The following is a 19,785-nucleotide window of genomic DNA, read 5'->3' on the forward strand; positions in this document are numbered from 1 at the left end:
AAATGTACAATAAAGTTTTTATTTCACAGCTGATTAAGAAAATGCCAGGGTGTGAGATTGCAGTGGTAGTTGTCATTGCGATGAGGGTAGGCTCTTGACACTATTAAACAGTTGGGTGACCAGACTCCTTCATTACTGTGCACAGTGAGAGAAGCATGACTCCAGCACAAGCAGTCTGTAACAGTGACATTAACCCTTTACTGCCCAGGGTATCTTTCCATACCTATTTGAATGCCTGTTTTCCCCCAAAGTCAAATATATTGGACTCTGGGCCGCAGAGAGTTAAACTAAAGGTAACTCTGCCATGGTCAGTCCAAGACTAAGGTACTCATTGCTTTGATGCAGTTTTTTTTTTTTTTTGCATGGTGAAAATTTTTTTAAAAGACATGCAAAAAATGTCTCTCATTTGCATAATCGGTCTGAGCTGTTCTAAGTTTTACTGTGAGCTTAGTCATTGCACCTAAGCCTAATTAATTCAACAGGCCTAATTGAGTTGTAAAAACTGGAACAACTATGTAATGGGAGTCTTGCTTCAATCCCTGAATGACTGCAGGATATTTTTATTGCAGGCCCTACATTCTTTGCACTAGTGCTAATGTAAAGTTATTAGCGAATCTGTAAACTCAAGATCACGTGTTGGGTATGGGGCAGTAGGGTGTGTGTTAAGGTGAACGATCGCATCTCCAGCACTAATCACCATCAGCTTAATAATTATACAAAACAACAACTCATAAAAGTCTTGGGCAGAGACAAACAACAATGGTATTTTAAACAAAACAACCCTGCAAAGTCAACAATTACAAATCCTGTCTTATCAAGACAAAATATCAAACATCAAATGTGCACAGCGCTTAGTACTACTGTATAAGACCACATTACAGAACGAAAATACAATTTCAAAGTTTCATTCTTGATATATAGTGGTAGGAGAAGATCAGAATGTTGTACCATAACAGACTGAGCAAAATGCCTGTGCACATCAAATAACAACTGAAGTGAATCCTCTTTAAGGTTATGGAATATGTATCTTTTAAAATATACTGTTATTTACACAGAACTGTGCCTTTCATGCACGTACATAGCACAGTTCCTCCCAGTTTCATACACGATTCAGAGTGCTGTTCCTATTTTTCTCTGTGGTGGTTCCTGATGATAATTCAGCTCTGTGTTTTGCAGATGAAAGTTGAGATGGGGTGCAGGGCAGACGTCCCTGATGAGAAACCAGGTAAACCTGGGAATGAGAGTCAATGCCTTGTGCTCTTCACTTTGCTTGTGTTACACATTAGCCAAGCTTCTGTGTGGCGTTAGTCTCCTTCCCCTATAGACTTCTCAATCTCTTTCAGCTTTTTCACAAACTCCTGGGCTTCCCTGTCTGAGGTCCTCGCTTCCAGCATCTTCAGAATGGGTTTCTCTGTGAGAGAAGGAACAAAGGAAACACAATGCTGTTAGCAGAACTCTGCAGGAATTCCAGCCTGGTTTCTTCATTCGATCCACTAACACACACACACACACACCTCTCTCCTCTAGATACCATTCTCATCACTGGACACGATGGTGAGAATGGACCCCTGTTCACAAAGCATTACCTCGGCAGTAGGTTTGTTGACAGGGCTCTACCCAGTCAAAACTATAGGGTCCAGTACTCTTACAGTATCACAAGAAGACCACTAACAGACTGTACTGCAAGGCACAGCAGAGGGAGATGCAATACCGCTGGGTTTGGGTCTCGCCAGGTGCAGAACGAAAGGCTGGATGTTCTTCACTCCCCCAGGCACGCTGGGTTTGTCCGGCCCACAGAAGTCGCTCAGCCGGCAGATGGCCTCCCCTGCAAAGTCGTTGGTGGAGAGCCAGTCGTAGTCCATCACAGTGAAGACGATGCAGGCAAACCTCTTCTTGTACTGCTCTGGAGTTACCTGGCTGTGGGAGAGGAAGCAGCAACAGGATTGCATTGGGAGCACAGAGGAAGCAGCAACAGGATTGCATAAGGGAGCACCTGTGTGCCTGCTGCTGTGTAACAAGCTGGACAGGCAGTCTGCACTTCTCTACCTTTCCCAAACGGAATGAGATACCTAATATCTTGACTGCATACAGGTAGTGCTGTCTAATGTATCAGATTACATGTGAACAGTAGCTGTTGCTTGGGCTAGGGCTTTCTTCAGACAGTAATATTAGACATGTTGGTAAAAGATCATATAATTGAAACTTAACAATGATCATTCTATAACCTATCAAAAATAACAGGACGCTCTTTCAAATTGATAAACGCTGGCCAGAGGTTATCCGTGGATCCCAGAGTGTTTACACACTGCTGCTCGACACATAGAACACAGCAGTTGCTGTCTTTACCGACCCAACAATGAAGCAAACACTTACAAGTGGAAAAGCTCATCGAAGACTGGGTGGAGGGTTTTGTTTTTCACTTGAGTTCGCTGACTCTTCGCCATGGGAAACCAGTGTTGAGGACACAGCTCGATGATAACGAAAGGGTCGCTTAAACCTAGGAGAGAGTCAACGGAGAGCATGGCTGTTAGTGTGGAGGACTGATTCAGGATGAGGATGAGCTGTGTGAAGTATGGGGAGGAGCCCCTGATTCAGGATGAGCTGTGTGAAGTATGGGGAGGAGCCCCTGATTCAGGATGAGCTGTGTGAAGTATGGGGAGGAGCCCCTGATTCAGGATGAGCTGTGTGAAGTATGGGGAGGAGGCCCCTGATTCAGGATGAGCTGTGTGAAGTATGGGGAGGAGCCCCTGATTCAGGATGAGCTGTGTGAAGTATGGGGAGGAGCCCCTGATTCAGGATGAGCTGTGTGAAGTATGGGGAGGAGCCCCTGATTCAGGATGAGCTGTGTGAAGTATGGGGAGGAGCCCCTGATTCAGGATGAGCTGTGTGAAGTATGGGGAGGAGCCCCTGATTCAGGATGAGCTGTGTGAAGTATGGGGAGGAGCTCCTGATTCAGGATGAGCTGTGTGAAGTATGGGGAGGAGCCCCTGATTCAGGATGAGCTGTGTGAAGTATGGGGAGGAGCCCCTGATTCAGGATGAGCTGTGTGAAGTATGGGGAGGAGCCCCTGATTCAGGATGAGCTGTGTGAAGTATGGGGAGGAGCCCCTGATTCAGGATGAGCTGTGTGAAGTATGGGGAGGAGCCCCTGATTCAGGATGAGCTGTGTGAAGTATGGGGAGGAGCTCCTGATTCAGGATGAGCTGTGTGAAGTATGGGGAGGAGCCCCTGATTCAGGATGAGCTGTGTGAAGTATGGGGAGGAGCTCCTGATTCAGGATGAGCTGTGTGAAGTATGGGGAGGAGACCCTGATTCAGGATGAGCTGTGTGAAGTATGGGGAGGACCTCCGTGGAGACCTACCGTTGGTGTCTAAAGCAATAAGATCTACTGCATGCTGGATTTCAACGTAGAGCTTCTGTTCCGAGGCTTCATAGTAACACTTAACGCTTATTCTTCCAAACTTAGTTTGTTTTAAATTTTTCTGGAAGGCAAGAGTACGAAAGATTATGTTTTATTTCTCTCAATGCTGGAATACAAGACAAACAGTTGCAGCAATGAGAAAAGGATGCATTTCAACGAAGGATGCATAAATGGCACCAGTCCCCATTAAATGTCAAATCTGAAGTGGCTGCACCAGTACCTGTTGCCCTATCTTCTCCAGATAATACTGTTCTATCAGCTCACTGGAGGAACACTTGTTTAGCCTCAGTTCTTCCTCTAGTGCCTGAAAAACACAACATTTAACAGAAAGAAAGTGAAAATAAAAATCATCCTAGTGTGTGATCGATCTATTGCATGCTAGGACACCTAGACCGAAAACTGCAAGTGTCGAGTCCGGGGAATAAAAAAAAACAAAAAAAAAACCCAGACCTTATAATCCTCGTTCCTCAGGTCCTCCACTGCAAGGCCGTCCCCTTCTGCATGGAAAAACTCAACCAGGGCCTGGAAACACAAGATTCAGCTGCTGTACCTCTGCATGGATTCAAAGTGTCTTCACAGAGGCACTGCCCAGTATACAGCACAGCTGGTTTAAATCAAATTCTTTGTATACAGAAGGCAATGCGAGCTAAAGACAGCATAAAAACGCAACTGCTGCAGTACAGATCACATCTGAATAGATTACGTTTATGACAGACACAATGGAGAGAGGTGACTTAGCAGTTCTAAGTTTTAATTTGTGTGGTTTTTTACAATAGTGATGAAAGTGTGACTGAACGTAGAACAGGAATCACAGGGGAACACTGCAGGTAAGATGTACTGTGCAGTAGTGGTGCTTGAGCATTGTGTTATCAGGACTGCCAAAACCGATCCTGTGCATTTGCATGCATTTGCACATTGTGTTTCTTTTCCTGCATTACAGACCTTTGCGCTGTAATAGAACCTTCCATAGAACTCGATAGACACGCCTCTGTTCTCAGCCACAGTTTCCAGGATGAGCTTCAGCAGCAGGGTCCACAGCCCCTGCAACACCCTGGAGGAAAAAATAGAGAAAATGTGACTTCACAGGTGCTGTTCCCCCATTTCAGTTATTAAAAATGCTACTGATATAAAATGACATGTTTACTTAAATTCCAGAGCTTTGCAATGCTATTCATAACCTCCTTCTGCTACAGGTACCAACAGGACCGTGTTTTTTTGGTGTCATGGAAACGGGGAGGAGGCGTGCCTCCCTAGCTTTGGGGGATGCAATCAAAGTGTACAGTCAACAGAGGATTTGTATGGACGGTGTTGATGATGACGTGGTCTATTGGCCAACGTGCCATTCTATTTTAGTGTCAAACTGAACATGTTTTCTGAAGAATGCTTCACAGTTCCCTTCTATTGCCCAGGCATACTGCCACTGTGAGGGTGTGTACCATATGAAACAAATAATAAACCGACACCTAACTACAATTCCAACTCTGTTCTTGTAAACTGCAGTTAGAATGAATTCCACAGTGCAGTCTCAGGAGTGCAGCCGGGCTGTTTCTCTCAATTAACAACACTATCCCACTTCTGTATGGGATGTAACACAGGAAAATACACACGCACCTGTCAAGGTTCTCTTTCACCAAGGACTCGCTCAGTATTACTAAGGTATCATCCAGGTACTTCATTAATGGAGACACAGCCTGCAAGCAAAAGACAGCCTGTTACCTATTTAACAGGACCCACCCCCTCCCAAAGCACCAATTCTCACTTGATTCATTTGTGCAATGCATTTTTCATTCACATATAGTTTGATCTCATTACATACAGAATACTATAAATCAGAATCTGTCTAAATTGTAAAGGCAAGAAAAATCACTTACATCATCGTTGTGTATGGAATCTGGCGAGAGGCTGATGTGCTGGATGTATTTCTTTAAATCGTAAACCATCTGCAAGCAACGTAAAACAAGAGAGCAGTCTGTCATTGTCACATCCCGCAGGTAGAAGAACCAACACAGATTAGCAACCCATTCCAGACACCCATCACACTCAGTAACACTAATCGCAGTGGCAAGCATGAGTACTGCATCAGGTACTCATGAGATTTAACATCAAACATGGGTGAGGACTAACAGCACCAGCAGCCAATTGCTTAGCACTGTGCTGGCATGCTTTCTGAAGTGGGTTTGGTTCCCCTTGACACTTGCTGATCGTGCCTGCAGTAGAGTCCTGTGTCGGAGAGGTCTGTGGTTACCTTGTCTGTCAGGCATGCTATCACGCGCTTCACCTCGCGCTGCAGCTCCAGGTCAACGTTGAGCAGCTGAGCGTTCAGGGCTTTCTGAATCTGCTCCTTCCCCTCCTGCCCGCAGGACTCCTGCATGGCAGCTTCCAGGGATTTCCAGTCCAAATCCTGGGGCAGATTCCTGAGGAACTTGCGCACATGCTCGATGTTGTTCAGAGCGATACAGAGCTGAGAGGAGCGGAGCGAGAGCAAGGAATGAGAACCGAGGGAACCGGGAAGGCGTGGCGAGAAGGGGAGATTCCCGTCAGATATGGTAAAAGATACACAAGACATTCGAAAAATCAGAGTTTATAATTCTAGTAGCTAAATCTAGTTTAACAAATGTTCAAACAGAATATGAAGATACTACCAAGAGCAGAAAACAAAGGGTTTTGTGCTAGGCACAGCGCTGTCGTTGTATTGCATTGCAGATGGATCCCTGCCTGGTCCATAGCTGAGTGAACATGACTGGCAGGTTACCTGGTTCGTTAGGTGTTTGTTCTCTAGACCATGCTGGCTTTTCTCAATTTTGCGTTTGATCAGTTCAGAATAACAAACCGCCGCGCTGCACACATCCTGCAATGGAGGGAGGGGAACAAAAGATGAACTTGGGATGTTTACAAGCATTCTCTTAGGCTGCATAAAAAATGGGGAATAAACTGAAATGAATCGTTGGATGCTGATGGAGCACTTTTACTCACATCTGTAAGTCGTGTTACAAAAATAAAGGCGCCTGCAGAGTCAGGCCAGGCTAGCTGCACCCAGAACTCCTTGACCTGACTGAAGCAGGTGGTCACGTCCACGGCAGAGCTACTGTGCTTCGACAGGGTGTCCACATGCTCCAGCTGATCCAAAACACACACAATGAAGAAGAAGGTGGTGAGAACACAACGTTATCCACTGTGGTTCACCCATTTTCTGGGCTCTCTCCAGACTCCATACCAGGGAAGCTGAAAGCTCTGCGGTTTCCAGGCGTGGGTGATGGGAGGAATCAGTGCTTTGAGCCTGATTAGATTAGGTCTGGGATACAGAGCCCCTTCTCTGCCTCCCTGGTCTGGAGCTCAGGGAGGCCCCCCAGTCTGGGTTGAAAGATCCCACCTACCTTGTCCACCTCCACCGCCTTCCTGATTCTGTCGCAAGACTTCTCGTGCACGATCTGCAGCCACTTGTGAATGGAGGTTTTGAACCACTCGTGGAACCCACACAGAGCCAGCGCTTTGGCGTCCCTGGATGATAAAACATGAATGAATCTACTACAGTTCTGGCAAGTTTACCTCATACGCTTCTGCTTGCTATTACAACTTTCCCTACAGCATCTAGGTTATGACCATCATCGTTATTATTATTTACATAAAAAGTTGCAATGTGTTTCTAGTCATATTTGTGCCACTCACTTTAGAGGTAGGAATTCTTGATACTGTTTCAAAGCTTTCAGAGTAATGTAGAGCTCAAACAAAGTCTCCCCCATACTCTGTGTCATCTTGGTTCCTTCCTGCTCCAGAGTTCCACAAACCCTCTCCATGGCAGCGCTGACATCATCAGCAGCCTGAAGCACAAACAGTGGGCAAGATCACTATAACCACACACACACACAGAGGCGGGGTTTCATTAACCTAGCATTAAAACCCACCTGCCTATAACATATCAGAAAATTACTATTTTAAAACCAGTTGCTCTATTACAATACTGCCACCAGGTGGCACTATATGCCAAGTAGCAATCCCTTAACACTCAATACAATGCAGCAGCACTTTAAAGAAGCACTGATTTTATCCACAGTATCCTTTCTCATCTAAATAATAATAATAATAATAATATAATAATAATAATAATAATAATAATAATAATAATAAACACTTAATTAAAAAGAAAGCCGCAGGGCAGGGATTAGGGTGTGTTGTAATGGGAACGGCTCTCCTTCGTTGCTCTTTGTCAAACTCTTACCAGTTTCTCCAGCTGTCGATAAGTGATACTGTAGTATTCTACCTTCACAGTGCTGCAAGGGGGAGATAAACACAGCCTATCAATACCCCCAACCCCCCCCACTGTGTGAGCCACAGTGAAGTGAGGTCAATCAAAGATAAGCAGGCACTAGCCCAGGATTCTTATCCCTGGGAGTCTATCTCTCTTAGATACAGATATTAAAGGATTAAGGAAAAATAGTTGTTTCACTTTACGCATACCACAACACTGTCTGTTTTTAAAGACAATTATTAATGAACCAAACACTAAGTATAACAGACGTTATCACAAGTACAGCAACACTTCTCTCATCTAATCCTCTATATCTCTGCTGTATTTATAGTCACTTTCTTCCTATTCACATTCTCTAAAAAGAAACGATAAAAAAAACAACAGGACACAGGGATGGAAATAAGACTCCCGTTGCATAGCAGTTTCACCCAACCCAGGTGTTAATGTAAGTGTGTATAGGTACCAAGCGGGGGTGAGTCTTATTAAATTATAGTAAAACCAGGAATGGATCAAACTGCTATGCAGTGGGAGTCGTATTGCCATCCCTGCATCAACACAATCCCACTTGGTCCATAAGCAAACTCTGCTGCAATATGAGCTTCTCTAGAGTACCTGATAAACAGCTTGTTGTACACATTTTGACTTCTATGTACATCCACATGGACGGCATCAACCACCTGCACCAGGATTCTCAACTGAGCTTCTAGAGTCTGCAAAACAAATGTCCATAGTTTTTTCCAGTAGTAAGGACCCTTAGAAAAGTTTGCATAGTAAAATGCATAGTAAATGTGTAATAAGGCACAGTGAAAGTATGGTAAAGCATAGGAAAGCATTATAAAGCACAGAGAGGTCTGGTAAAGCATAGGGAAGCATTGCAAAGCACAGAGAGGTCTGGTTAAGCATAGGGAAGTATTGTAAAGCACAGACAGGTGTAGTAAAGCATAGGGAAGCATTGTAAAGCACAGAGAGATCTAAAAGCATAGGGAAGCATTGTAAAGCACAGATAGGTCTGGTAAAGCACAGGGAAGCATTGTAAAGCACAGAGATCTGGTAAAGCATAGGGAAGCATTGTAAAGCACAGAGAGGTCTGGTAAAGCATAGGGAAGCATTGTACAGCACAGAGATCTGGTAAAGCATAGGGAAGCATTGTAAAGCACAGAGAGGTCTGGTAAAGCATAGGGAAGCATTGTACAGCACAGAGAACTTGAACTTTAAAAAAGTAAAGTGCATGGAAACGACATTTAAACAAGGAGTCTTACACAGTCTTCCGGTTTGAAACTGGAAACTGTTGCTTCGTACCATTCCAGCGTGCTCCTCTGCAACACACACAAACAAGAAATGTTTAGCTGTAACCAAGTCATTTCATGCTAGATTAACACCATTAAAAAAAAAAAAGTATTCTTTGCACTCATCGTTAACAGTGATTGAAGTATCTCTTCATACAGGAGCTGAACTCCTCTCTCACTGGTCTGATGATGGCTGAGCAGAACACTGTACCTTCACCACAGCGGTGATCTCCACCTGAAGCTTATTATGGAACGGGCACACCCTCTTGAAAGCCTGCATACTGTGAATCTGGCCAAGACATCTGCAAGACAACAAGTGCAATCTCAGTTTAGCAAACACTAACCTCAGTTAATCTGTGCCCGAGTTCTTACCCTCATTTTATGCCCTTCCTGAAGCCCCGGGTAAAATGGCACATATATTGAATAAATAACCATTTATTATTGTTTCAGAGGCAACCGAATTAGATGTGTCATTTTCATCAAATCAGAATTCTAAGATCGAGCTATAAGAGAAACGAGTAGACCAACGTTTCTGCTCGTGGCTTCTTCAGGAAGAAAGCACAATCTGAAACTACATGGCTTGGATTTCTTAGATCTACCATGTGACACAGGCACAGGTTTACCTCAGGAAGAAGTCGAAGCGTGTGATGGCGCTGGTGCTGGTGACAGGGAACACCTCTCTCATCCTCATCAGCAGCGCCAGGCAGTACTCTGTGAAGACGCTGAAGCTCTCCGCCAAACTCTGCTCCTGAAGAATACACAACAACAGGAGATTAGAAGCACAAAGCAAACGTACCAAAACAAAACTCGCTCAAGACGTTTCAATTACAGGCCTGGAAGGAGGATGTTTATGACTTGTTTCAGAATTGCTATTGGTGTTTTTTCCATTACGAGTAAATTCAAATTGCTCACCAGCTCTCTGTGGAGCACTGCAGGGTCCCACTCGTCTTCAATGGACCGCAGCAGCTCCAGCAGAAAACTATAGTCCATGCTCTGAACCTGGTGATGCTTACTGTAGGACTGCCACCGGCTGCAGGAGAAGAGCAGACAACACGGCAGGTCTTACTAGGGGAAACACGCTCACCACTGGGAGCTCAGAACAGCTCACTCCGCAACAAGAGCGAAGAGGACTTGTTACCATCACACAAGGAAATCGTCTGCCCCGGACTTACATGATGGCCTGCTGTAGAGGGGACAGGTCGGTCTGTATTGCATGGTGGGACAGCACGGTCCAGGCTGGCTTGCTGAGGTCTCCGCTCCAGTTGTAGGGCTCTGTCTATATGAGGAAGAAGAAGAAACATCGCTATCGACGTAGACGCAGCAAACCAAGAGAAACAACCATTGTCCCTACATGCTTACCCCAACCTGCGCATGCTCATATTCCAGGATCTGGCGCAGGAGCATCTCATGAACGATCATGTATGAATCCTTCTTGCTTAGAAAAGTGTCCCTCTGCAGAAACACAGCATGCTTTTCAACTCTATTGTATAATATGGAGTATATTTGCAGCAATTGCAAAGGGAGCGCAAAAATAATCAATAGACAACGTATCTTTTGACTAATGAAGCGTTGCCACAGCACAGCCCTGTCATGTTCTCAGCCTGTGTTCCTACCTGGGTTGTGATCAGTTTGAGGAGGAGACGGCACTCTCCTTGCACACTGGACGTGCTGGATCGAGGCTCCAGTTTAAACCATCTATCCATCCCGGCCACAGGAATCTCCTACAGTGCAGGTGTGAGGTTACCATTTAAAAAAAAAAAGCTAAAAAAAAACTAACGATCAGAAAAGTCTGCAGAGTGGTTTTGACCAAGTGATAAAGTTATAATGCAATGCAAGTGTATTTTTATAACGCCCTTCACACCCAGAGCACTGTACAACATTAAAAACAAAACTAGGAGAGCTCAGATGCACAATACACTTCAGATACAACCAGTTATATAAAAGCACATTTTCAATTTAGACTTAAAAAGACAAGAGATGTTGAGACAGCCCAGGTTATTCTATAAAGAAAGATTTGTACTCTAAATACCTCCAAAACCTGAAATACATACTTATTTAATTTAACAGGGTATACTACTATATATTGATCAAAACAATTGATAGATCTATAACTTTAATGAAGAATAAACATTTGTAAGGAGAGAAACTGAACTGAGACAAGAAAGCAACAGTCGACTTTAACACTGAACAGTCCCGTGCTCTCATACCGCACGTACGTAAGACACTTACGTGAATGGAGATATTCAGACAGCCCAGGAAATCGTCCACGTTCTCCTCCACTGCAGCACCCGCTGTCCCGTTGGCTCTCACTGACTTGGCGATCTGTTTGAAATACCTGCAGGAGACCACTTATACACGGAGCGCTCCAGCAAGGTAAAAACATTGCTGCTCGTCTCTCCGCCCCCTGCCTGTCCTTACTAAGGAAACCATGCACTGTAATTACTCCCAATGGATATTCCTTGAAAATGATATGTTTGTTACATTGATCGACGTCAGACTAATGGCAGAAACATTGTGTCGTGATGGGGTTGACAGTAAATTTGACCATCAATGAACTGCCTACAATGTATGACTTTTCCAACACTGCAAGGCCCCCATGCTTTCCCATAGTCTCCCATTGTTTTTCTCCCCCACACATGGCGGTTCTCTACCTGACGTTTCTTTGCTTTTACCTGCCCATGCCTTTGAAGCCGCTGATTTCATTGAGCTTCTTGCAGGCCTCGGACACAGAAACGTCATCATCGTGATCCCTGGAAAACACAAGAGCTACATGTGGACTCTTTGGATGGGATATGTTTGGCTCTAATGCACCACAAACTATGCTGTTCTATAACAGAAATCAAACTCAAGGAGTAGGATTGTGCCAAACCAGTTCATAATTCCTCCCACTCCTCCTTTGGCTAATATCTAAAGGACAGTACCTTCATTTGCAGTCACATTGCCTGATTAAAACATTTTATAGGGTATAGATTGCTGGTATCTCACCATATGTCCAAGTGGAGCTGATCACTGCACACGTCATCTATTTCGCTGCAAAACAGGAGCACATATTGTACATTAGTGAATAACACAGACATGGAGAAGCACAATGTGAGGGGTACACTCTGTTGGGATTTGCTTGTAGTCCCCCACACTGGTGGGACTAAGTGCTCTATAATGTCCATGTTAACAGTTGAAATTTAAACACACTGTCTTCAGATTCAGATCAGGAATACATAATACACCAGAGCCAGTGCTCTCCGAAAGGACTTACAAGACAAAGTGCTCGTTCCACACTGGGTTCAGGGTCTCTGGCTTCACCTCTGTGACCTGGATGTATCTGGCAGGCAGGACTTCCCGGACGCTGGATCTCTTCTCAAACTTCTCCTTTTTCTTCCGGAAGTTGAATTTCCTCTCCTTCTTCTCCTCCGTTTCTTTGGGGCTTTGTCCCAAAAGAATCCCCAGCATGCAGTATGGATCGCTGTACCCTGCCATGCAATGGAAGAGCAGGGTAAAGCGAACGAAACACAGTGGAAAATAAATATAGATGTGCGTCTAAAAAAAGCGTGAAGTAAATGAAACTGAATGTAATGTAAATGAAATGAGTCGCTAAGCAATGAACCCCACTGTATTACTTCTGTATGCATGACTCATTTCTTTAAAGGTCTCCATTGTCACGCTTGCACTCAGTCCTGTGAGCGGCAGCAGGCATGTATTCATGATCCAATAGAAGACAGCAGCTCAACCAACAGAACAATATGCTAATCTACCAGCACCTGCAGTCCAATAGGAATATCAAACACTGCATCTCTATCAGAGAAGCTTTCCATGCATGATGAGCAGTGAGCTTATAAAAACACTCACTTTCTCAATGTACCTCTGCAGTCAGTAGATTTATTGCAATGAAAGGTGTGATGGAAAAGACAAAATACTTTGCAACACGCAATGTTCTTATACTTAAACATGCACAATTCTTTCAAATATTCTTAACAAATAATAAAAAAAAAAAATACAGTAGCTACTTTAAAGGCCTTACCATTGGAGTCTTTAGCCAGGAGATTTTTCCCTTCCATGACAGAGACTTTTAAAGCATAACTCGGGCGCTGAGGGAAACACAATGGGGCAGTTAGAATCACAACATGAGAAAGCAGATTTACATCAAGCAAGTCAACTTCCAAACAGTCTCTACAGGCAATGGCTAGTCCATCTTTTAACAAACCAATGGAGTCACAATGGTATGAACCAACACACTCCAGCAACACGTTACCACATCATGTCAGTACCACTGTGTAATATTTGTCCCAGATCCATTGTGCTTGTGGATCCATTGCTGGCAATGCAGTGGGCTTCATTATGGTTCTGCTGAGGTTCTTGCATTGTATCTCTTGAATAGCACAGAAACAGGAGTATAAACTTCACACAAAGGCTCAATCAGATGAGAAGTTGCAGTGTGATGCTGCAAAGTAATTATACTCTGCAGTACTGGGAGAATAGGTGCAATGAGAAAAAAAAATCTAGAAGTTTTGAAGTGGGGTGCATATTACTGCAACCTTGGGCACAGACACAGAAATTGCTTTTAATTCTAGGGTTTCAAGAATGTGCTTTGAAGTAAATTTGATCACTCAGCCAGCTGCAGAAACGTACAGTGGAAGCAGAGGCTCTTTAAATCTCTAGCAACAGACATGGCTGCACAAAGGGGTGAGATGCAATGTGCTACAGTCCGCTTAGCTGCTTCAGACAATTAGTGTGTGTGTGTGTGTGTGTCAGGGGCAACAGATATATAAAGAGATATAAAGAAACTTTTTAAAAGAGGCTCTTTTTATTTTTTTTATTTTTAACTATATTTGATCTTTAAACGTAAAATGTCACAGGGCTCCATTTTAATAATTGAAATGGCAGCTATATTAAAACCACTGCGGTTTCTATTGGAACCAGACGAGTTTTCCAAAGTGATAAACTTAATACCATAAATAACAAAGGGGAATTCTTGCCCTCTCCCTCCCGCCCTCCCACCACTCTTGTCAACCTTGATCACAATGACAGAGGTTACCTTTGCTTCCTTGACTCTCTGTAGAATGACGTCATGTTCATCTGGTCCTACTTTGAACACCTAGGGACACAGAATGAACAGTTCAGTGAGTTGAACCCTTTAACGTACAAGGGACATACGTGTCCCACAAATACAAATGCATTTTTATTGTAATGAGGTGCATGAAACGGAGTTTAAAATTTCACAGGGTTTAAAATCTGGTCATCCGAATTGTCAGTTCCCTCCTCGTGATACTTGAGTCACCCTCAAATGTATTTTAAGAAGAAACCTTCTGAATAACTGCTCAGTACCTTGTGTAACTGAAGGGGTTAAGAGATTTTGGAATTACACAACACACATTCTTATGGCAGTTGTTTGGTTCTAGTTTTGTATAATAATGAACAGGTGTTTTCGATCCAGCCCACTGTCTCTCCCTTCACTCTGGCAATGACCCTGTAAGGCAGCAACGAGCGAGTCCTGCAGCAGAGAGCAGAGAGCAAAGCCACGCCTGTGCTCACCTCCTGCAGGTATCTGAAGAGCTCTCCCTCACTGGTGACATACTCCCCTGAGGCCACACCGACCCGGTTCACCGTGGTGTACAGAGCCTCTTCATACAGTAGGTCCAGCTGCAGAGAAAAGCAGCACTTTCACACTGGATACATGTGTCAAAACTGCACTCCGATGATTAAACAGCGGCATATCTAAATACCCTGCTGGTTTGGTCATTAAAATACACAATTTTATAATCGGTGCCCTCCCTGTATGTCTGCCTGTAACAAAATGCAAGAAAGGGTATAATCATTTGAATGATTTATTAATCTCAATAGACCCCACACAGGCTGATCAGTGGGACTGAGATTGCTGAGGACTGATCAGAGGGACTGCTCTGTATGCAGGTTATCTAACCAGTAATAAGCCAGTAGCCTCCCACTCTCATCAGTTTCTCAAATTGGGATAAAGATAACACACAGCTACAGTATCTGCTCACAAAACACCCCTGAACACCCATTCACTGTAATCACTGCTGCAATTAACTAGGACCAAGAGAACAACTCTAATTGCTTGATTTACTCTTGAATTAGTTGAACACAACACAACAGTGGAATCAGGATCATTAGATAATTGCACGTGGGCTGATAGTGCTGCGATTATTAAACAGGCTGGCTCATTATCCTCCCCGTGCTCCATTCTGTCCGGGGCGGCTGTGCCCGTCCTGCTCACCTCTCTCCTTGTTAAGCCGGGTCGATCTGCAGCTCGGCTCTGTCCAGGGGCCTCTGGGAGAGGTGGAGCCCTGCACTCCATGGAGCTCTGTATCCAGGAAGGGAATGACATTTGTGTTAGAAATGTATCACTTTGCATTACACTGGGTGCACGTGCAAGATATCATGGGCACCGTTTTAAATATTGGTAATCTCTATATTTCTTTCAAGGGTGAAATGTCTTTTAAAGTAAAGAGGAACGAATTCAGAACATTTTGATTACAGATAGTCAACAGGGCGTGGTCGCCCAGTTTAACAGAAAACATCCTCAATCACACCTCCAGACACAGAACGCACAGCATCGTAATAAAGAACACAAGTATACCTCCCCTCTAAGATTCAGTCACGGACTTGGGATCATCTCTGACCAGACGAGACAGCTGCCTCTAAGGGGCTTAATTTGATATTTCAAACTTCCTCCCACAGCACCTGGAGTCTCTGAGCTCACCTGGGACCTGACCTTTTCCAGTAACACACAGTCTAACATATCAGTAAAAGAGGATGCCAGCAGCAGTCAATCCCAGTTAACAGCCTCCTGTAAACCAGCCACAGCTTGGAAGTTTCACCTCCGAAACTGGTGGTCATAGTGTTCTGGTTATGAGAATCTTGCAATTCATTTTTGTTTGTAACTGAATACTGTTCAGTGGAATTGTAAATAAATGCAAAAGTAAATAAGCAAAATGAAAATATGCCTATAAATATTAAATCCAGTCTTTTTTTTAAATCTATTAAAACACAAGGATTGGAGCCTTCATAAAATATCACAACAATGTAGTGGATTTAAAAGTAGCCCTTTGATTTGATATAAGTGACAGCAAACATCTTCTACAAGGGCACCGATCCAAACGAGATTCTCTGCAGAACGAGTTGGGAACACAAACGGCTGTCACTCACATACCTCGCTGTGGGCAGAGCGCTGCAAGTTTTCTTGTTTCCGAAGGATGCTTTTCATCCGTTCAAAAAACTCACCGTTCCCTCTGTCACCCCTGGAAAAGAGAAGGGTTATAGCTTGTTATATTTAGAAATACAAAAAGAAACTTCAACGAGAAACCTTTTTGAATGCTGAAATAGCCTCTTCCATTATGTGTGTTTGAAGAACACCCTCCTGCACTGTAATGAATGCTAAAAACTGTGGAACACATTTCTAAAATGCAATCAAAAGCTTCCTAAAAATTTAACATTTTCTTGGTTTCCAGAGTCTTGCTGCAACGCAGGGGCCAAATAAGTTTAGGATAATACAAGTAAAATAAAGTTCTACAGTCTCCCTTAATAGTAGTTTTGTGATTTGGTCTTTTGGAGTTTAAATAAGCAGTAAGTATCTTTATCATGCTTTTATCAGTGTGCTAGGTCTGTTCTGGTTACTTCACCTCTCCTGCTTGTGTGTCTGGTCTCAGCTTATTCTGACAAAGAGCCGTTAATAGCGTTCATTAATAAATGCCGCTAGGTTTCCGGCTTAAAAATACTGTGTATTGACTTTCGATTAGGTTGGACGTGATTGTTCTGCATACACGGTTTTGTGTGGGTTACAGTTACAATTTATCGGGAAACTAATTCAGGGCGGTATGTCTTCCCTTGGGTGACCAAGGACACATTCGTTAAAATAGTTTTAAAACTTTATTTTATATATTTTTTTTTTACCACTATTACTGTTTTTCACATTAAACTAACAAAAAACAACAAGCTTGGATTACTGCACAGCCACTGCACCTTCCCTTTGCAATTCATGGGACCATGCTGCACCTTCACCTTTTATGGCTGTATTTGTAGTGGATCATACTGTTTGTTTCTATCTGATCTGCTCTTAAAGTTCAGGGGTCTACCATAGGACAATGCCAGCTATGCACGTCCACTTTGAAATATCCCGTCTTCTACTTGTTGAAAATGCTCTTGTGCCTGTGACTAGGAAAGTGGTGACCGTCTAACACAGGGGTGTCCAGTCACGGTCCTGGAGGGCCATTCCGCTCCAGGTTTAGCAGGTGCAATTATATCATGAACTACTTCAGGGTCTGGATGGAGGGTTAATTGGTTCAAGTGAACAATGAGCTTGATACTTCTGCTCTGCATATTCATGATGGAATTCATTTCTGAATGTGGGCGAGTGAGTAGGTGAGTGGCTGCGGTTTTACACACACACTCGCACACGCACACACACATTACTGTGCTGCAATACTGCAGTACAAAACACTGACCTCTTCGTTACCCATAACACCGACTTCCTCTTTCATACAGGCTGGCAATAAACACTGCTCCACAGGAGCCCGAGTAAAATGATTAGTGGTTTTTTTTTTTTTTTTGTGGTTAATTTGAATCAGCAGCTGCTGTGGTCCTATTGTTTTGAAATGTTGCGTTTGTAATTATTCGATCAGATGCCTTCGAAGCAATCGCCTTCATTTACAAATCCCGAGGCCTACCCATCCGGAGCGCCAAGGTTTCCTTGTTTACACAGATTTCACACAACAAATCTATTACACGTTGCTAAGAGACGGCCAGCCTCCCACACATTTTAGCTTACACAGGTTTTAAAAGGGAAGACCTCACGACTAAAACTATCGTCCCTGATGTTTTCAAATGCATTTTTTCTTAATCTTCAACTTCAGCAGCTGTTCCCCTCATCAAACATTTCAAAATCGATATATCTTTTTTTTTATATAGAGTAGATAGCCCCCTTCTCTATATGGGACTATACAGCTGCACCACCAAGAATTTTAGGACTGAGACAGAATTTTAAAAAGCCATAATAGCAGCACAGCATTTCATGTCAGATTTCGAAATGCCACAGTTTTTAATTGTAGGCCAGTTTTTCGTTTAGTATACAGAGAACTACAAAAGTGGCGGTATGTAATTCAATAGGTTAACTGAACATTATTCAGTTTCACTCGACTTTATGAAGCAAAATGAGTTAATTCTACTTAATGTTTGACCAGAGCTGTGCATGCTTTTTGTTTCTTTCTGTTCTCTACACGTGTCTCTACTTGGCCTTGAGCTTGCATTAGGAATCCTTGGTGCTCTACAATCTAAAATAGTGGAGAAAAACAACAGAACCACCCAAGACTGTTACAAAACAGGATGAAAAGGGAACACGCCCACTGCGTTTGAATCCATTCAACCCTTAGGCTTTTTTAAATTAACAAATTTATTCTGTTCTACAGTACATTGGTAGTGGATTGAAGTGGATGAGCTCTATTGATTCAACTGAATCCAAGGTCAAGCTTGTTTAAATGGCTCCTGTACTATTTAGAGGGGGTGGGGACTTGTTTATAATGCACTGGTCTCAAACCATTTTCAACGGATATTTTCCATGGCTGAGAAACATACGTGACCCTTCAGCTCCAGTGGAGTTTATTATAGCTTATTTACCTTCCATCCGCCCTGACGATTACAATCCTATCTACAGATTTAATCAATACCGCATTGGCTTATGACATGTACTGACTGCAGTTAATATAAACAGGTTAAAAAAAAAAAAAACACTCCAGAGGGGAATAATAAAAAAATTTTACAAAAGCGCCAGACGCTGGTACGACACGGGTCTGCATTCTGTAATAAATGAGCTTGAAGAGGACCAGTCCCATTCCAATCAGAACAGCATAACCAGACCCAATTGGAAATGGAAACAGTAAACCTGCCTTCGTTGAATCTCTCTGATGGATTAAATATGCTGTTTATTAATTAGAGGGTTTGGAGTTTCAGATCTGCTCCACCCTCCCAACACAGTAAGTGCTCTTAAAACGCTAACGAATACAGATATGCGTTATTTTTAATGACAGTACTCTTATTTATGGTGTCACTTCTATGCAGTGGAGGACCTTTCCATTTCAACCGCTGTTTTTTTTTTAAGCAGAATAATTCCACTGTAATGAAGAACGATTAGATTTATTCTTACCAAAAAAAATACAAAAATAAATACAGACATAGTTACACTTCTAGACAACACTGGCATAATAACAAATGTTTTAGAATGTACCCTCTTTGATAGAAGCAGCTACTCAACAGATACATAGCGAATTACATAAGTGATTGAAGACGAAAGAAGAGAATAATAACCCTGCAGTTCTAAATAGATGTGAACCACTGAAGAGTAAGGTTAAAATCTGCTCAACTACAACCCCTCAGATCTTAAAGTATTTCTAATCTAGAGTGAATATCTTGCTCTGCAGTATAATACAGGTCTTACACAGGCTATTACACGTCTATCATGAAGTTACAGCATGGGGTTGAGGAAATCATAGTGACCTCTTATTCTAAATGGACTACAGCGCTTCATTAAGCGAACCCCTGTCCAGGGCTAACTCTGGATGTTACTGTCTGCTAAAAAGCCTGCAAAACATGCATTGCGGCCAGCCAGTACAGTGTGTAACAGTCATGTCATTTGAATAGGGGATTTGAATAGCAACACTTAGGAGTTATTGTTCAAGAACAGAGATGACATGCAAATCAAAATTTCACGAGTCCACAACTCTTCTCAACTGCAACCCACAAATTCCTGAAAATATAGCAGGTGGGGGAAATGCGATATCCACGTGAGCACATTTTTTGGAAAAAGCACAGATTATACAGGGGAATACG

At 43.1% G+C, this 19,785-nt stretch overlaps 1 protein-coding gene across 1 annotated transcript in view; it reads right to left on the reverse strand.

The window, feature by feature from the left end:
* Positions 1-3: 3 nt before the first annotated feature.
* The window catches only part of LOC121300886 (BAI1-associated protein 3-like), a 29,338-nt gene continuing 9,556 nt past the window's right edge, over positions 4-19,785 (reverse strand). The window contains exons 3-34 of the mRNA XM_041229850.1: positions 16,118-16,205; positions 15,182-15,268; positions 14,479-14,586; positions 13,982-14,041; positions 12,968-13,034; positions 12,206-12,419; positions 11,938-11,982; positions 11,625-11,702; positions 11,182-11,287; positions 10,566-10,673; positions 10,312-10,404; positions 10,125-10,228; positions 9,865-9,982; positions 9,576-9,700; positions 9,164-9,254; positions 8,926-8,982; positions 8,279-8,376; positions 7,637-7,688; positions 7,087-7,238; positions 6,795-6,918; positions 6,394-6,537; positions 6,173-6,268; positions 5,666-5,881; positions 5,292-5,360; positions 5,032-5,111; positions 4,363-4,471; positions 3,871-3,942; positions 3,641-3,724; positions 3,361-3,481; positions 2,374-2,497; positions 1,712-1,917; positions 4-1,411 (exon numbers count right to left, since the gene is read on the reverse strand). Coding sequence (XP_041085784.1) covers positions 1,305-1,411; positions 1,712-1,917; positions 2,374-2,497; positions 3,361-3,481; positions 3,641-3,724; positions 3,871-3,942; positions 4,363-4,471; positions 5,032-5,111; positions 5,292-5,360; positions 5,666-5,881; positions 6,173-6,268; positions 6,394-6,537; positions 6,795-6,918; positions 7,087-7,238; positions 7,637-7,688; positions 8,279-8,376; positions 8,926-8,982; positions 9,164-9,254; positions 9,576-9,700; positions 9,865-9,982; positions 10,125-10,228; positions 10,312-10,404; positions 10,566-10,673; positions 11,182-11,287; positions 11,625-11,702; positions 11,938-11,982; positions 12,206-12,419; positions 12,968-13,034; positions 13,982-14,041; positions 14,479-14,586; positions 15,182-15,268; positions 16,118-16,205 — 3,403 coding nt within the window. The 3' untranslated portion in view covers positions 4-1,304. The remainder of the gene's footprint in view (positions 1,412-1,711; positions 1,918-2,373; positions 2,498-3,360; positions 3,482-3,640; positions 3,725-3,870; positions 3,943-4,362; positions 4,472-5,031; positions 5,112-5,291; positions 5,361-5,665; positions 5,882-6,172; positions 6,269-6,393; positions 6,538-6,794; positions 6,919-7,086; positions 7,239-7,636; positions 7,689-8,278; positions 8,377-8,925; positions 8,983-9,163; positions 9,255-9,575; positions 9,701-9,864; positions 9,983-10,124; positions 10,229-10,311; positions 10,405-10,565; positions 10,674-11,181; positions 11,288-11,624; positions 11,703-11,937; positions 11,983-12,205; positions 12,420-12,967; positions 13,035-13,981; positions 14,042-14,478; positions 14,587-15,181; positions 15,269-16,117; positions 16,206-19,785) is intronic.

The sequence above is a fragment of the Polyodon spathula genome, chromosome 26 (genome assembly GCF_017654505.1).
Source record: "Polyodon spathula isolate WHYD16114869_AA chromosome 26, ASM1765450v1, whole genome shotgun sequence".
Taxonomy (NCBI): domain Eukaryota; kingdom Metazoa; phylum Chordata; class Actinopteri; order Acipenseriformes; family Polyodontidae; genus Polyodon; species Polyodon spathula.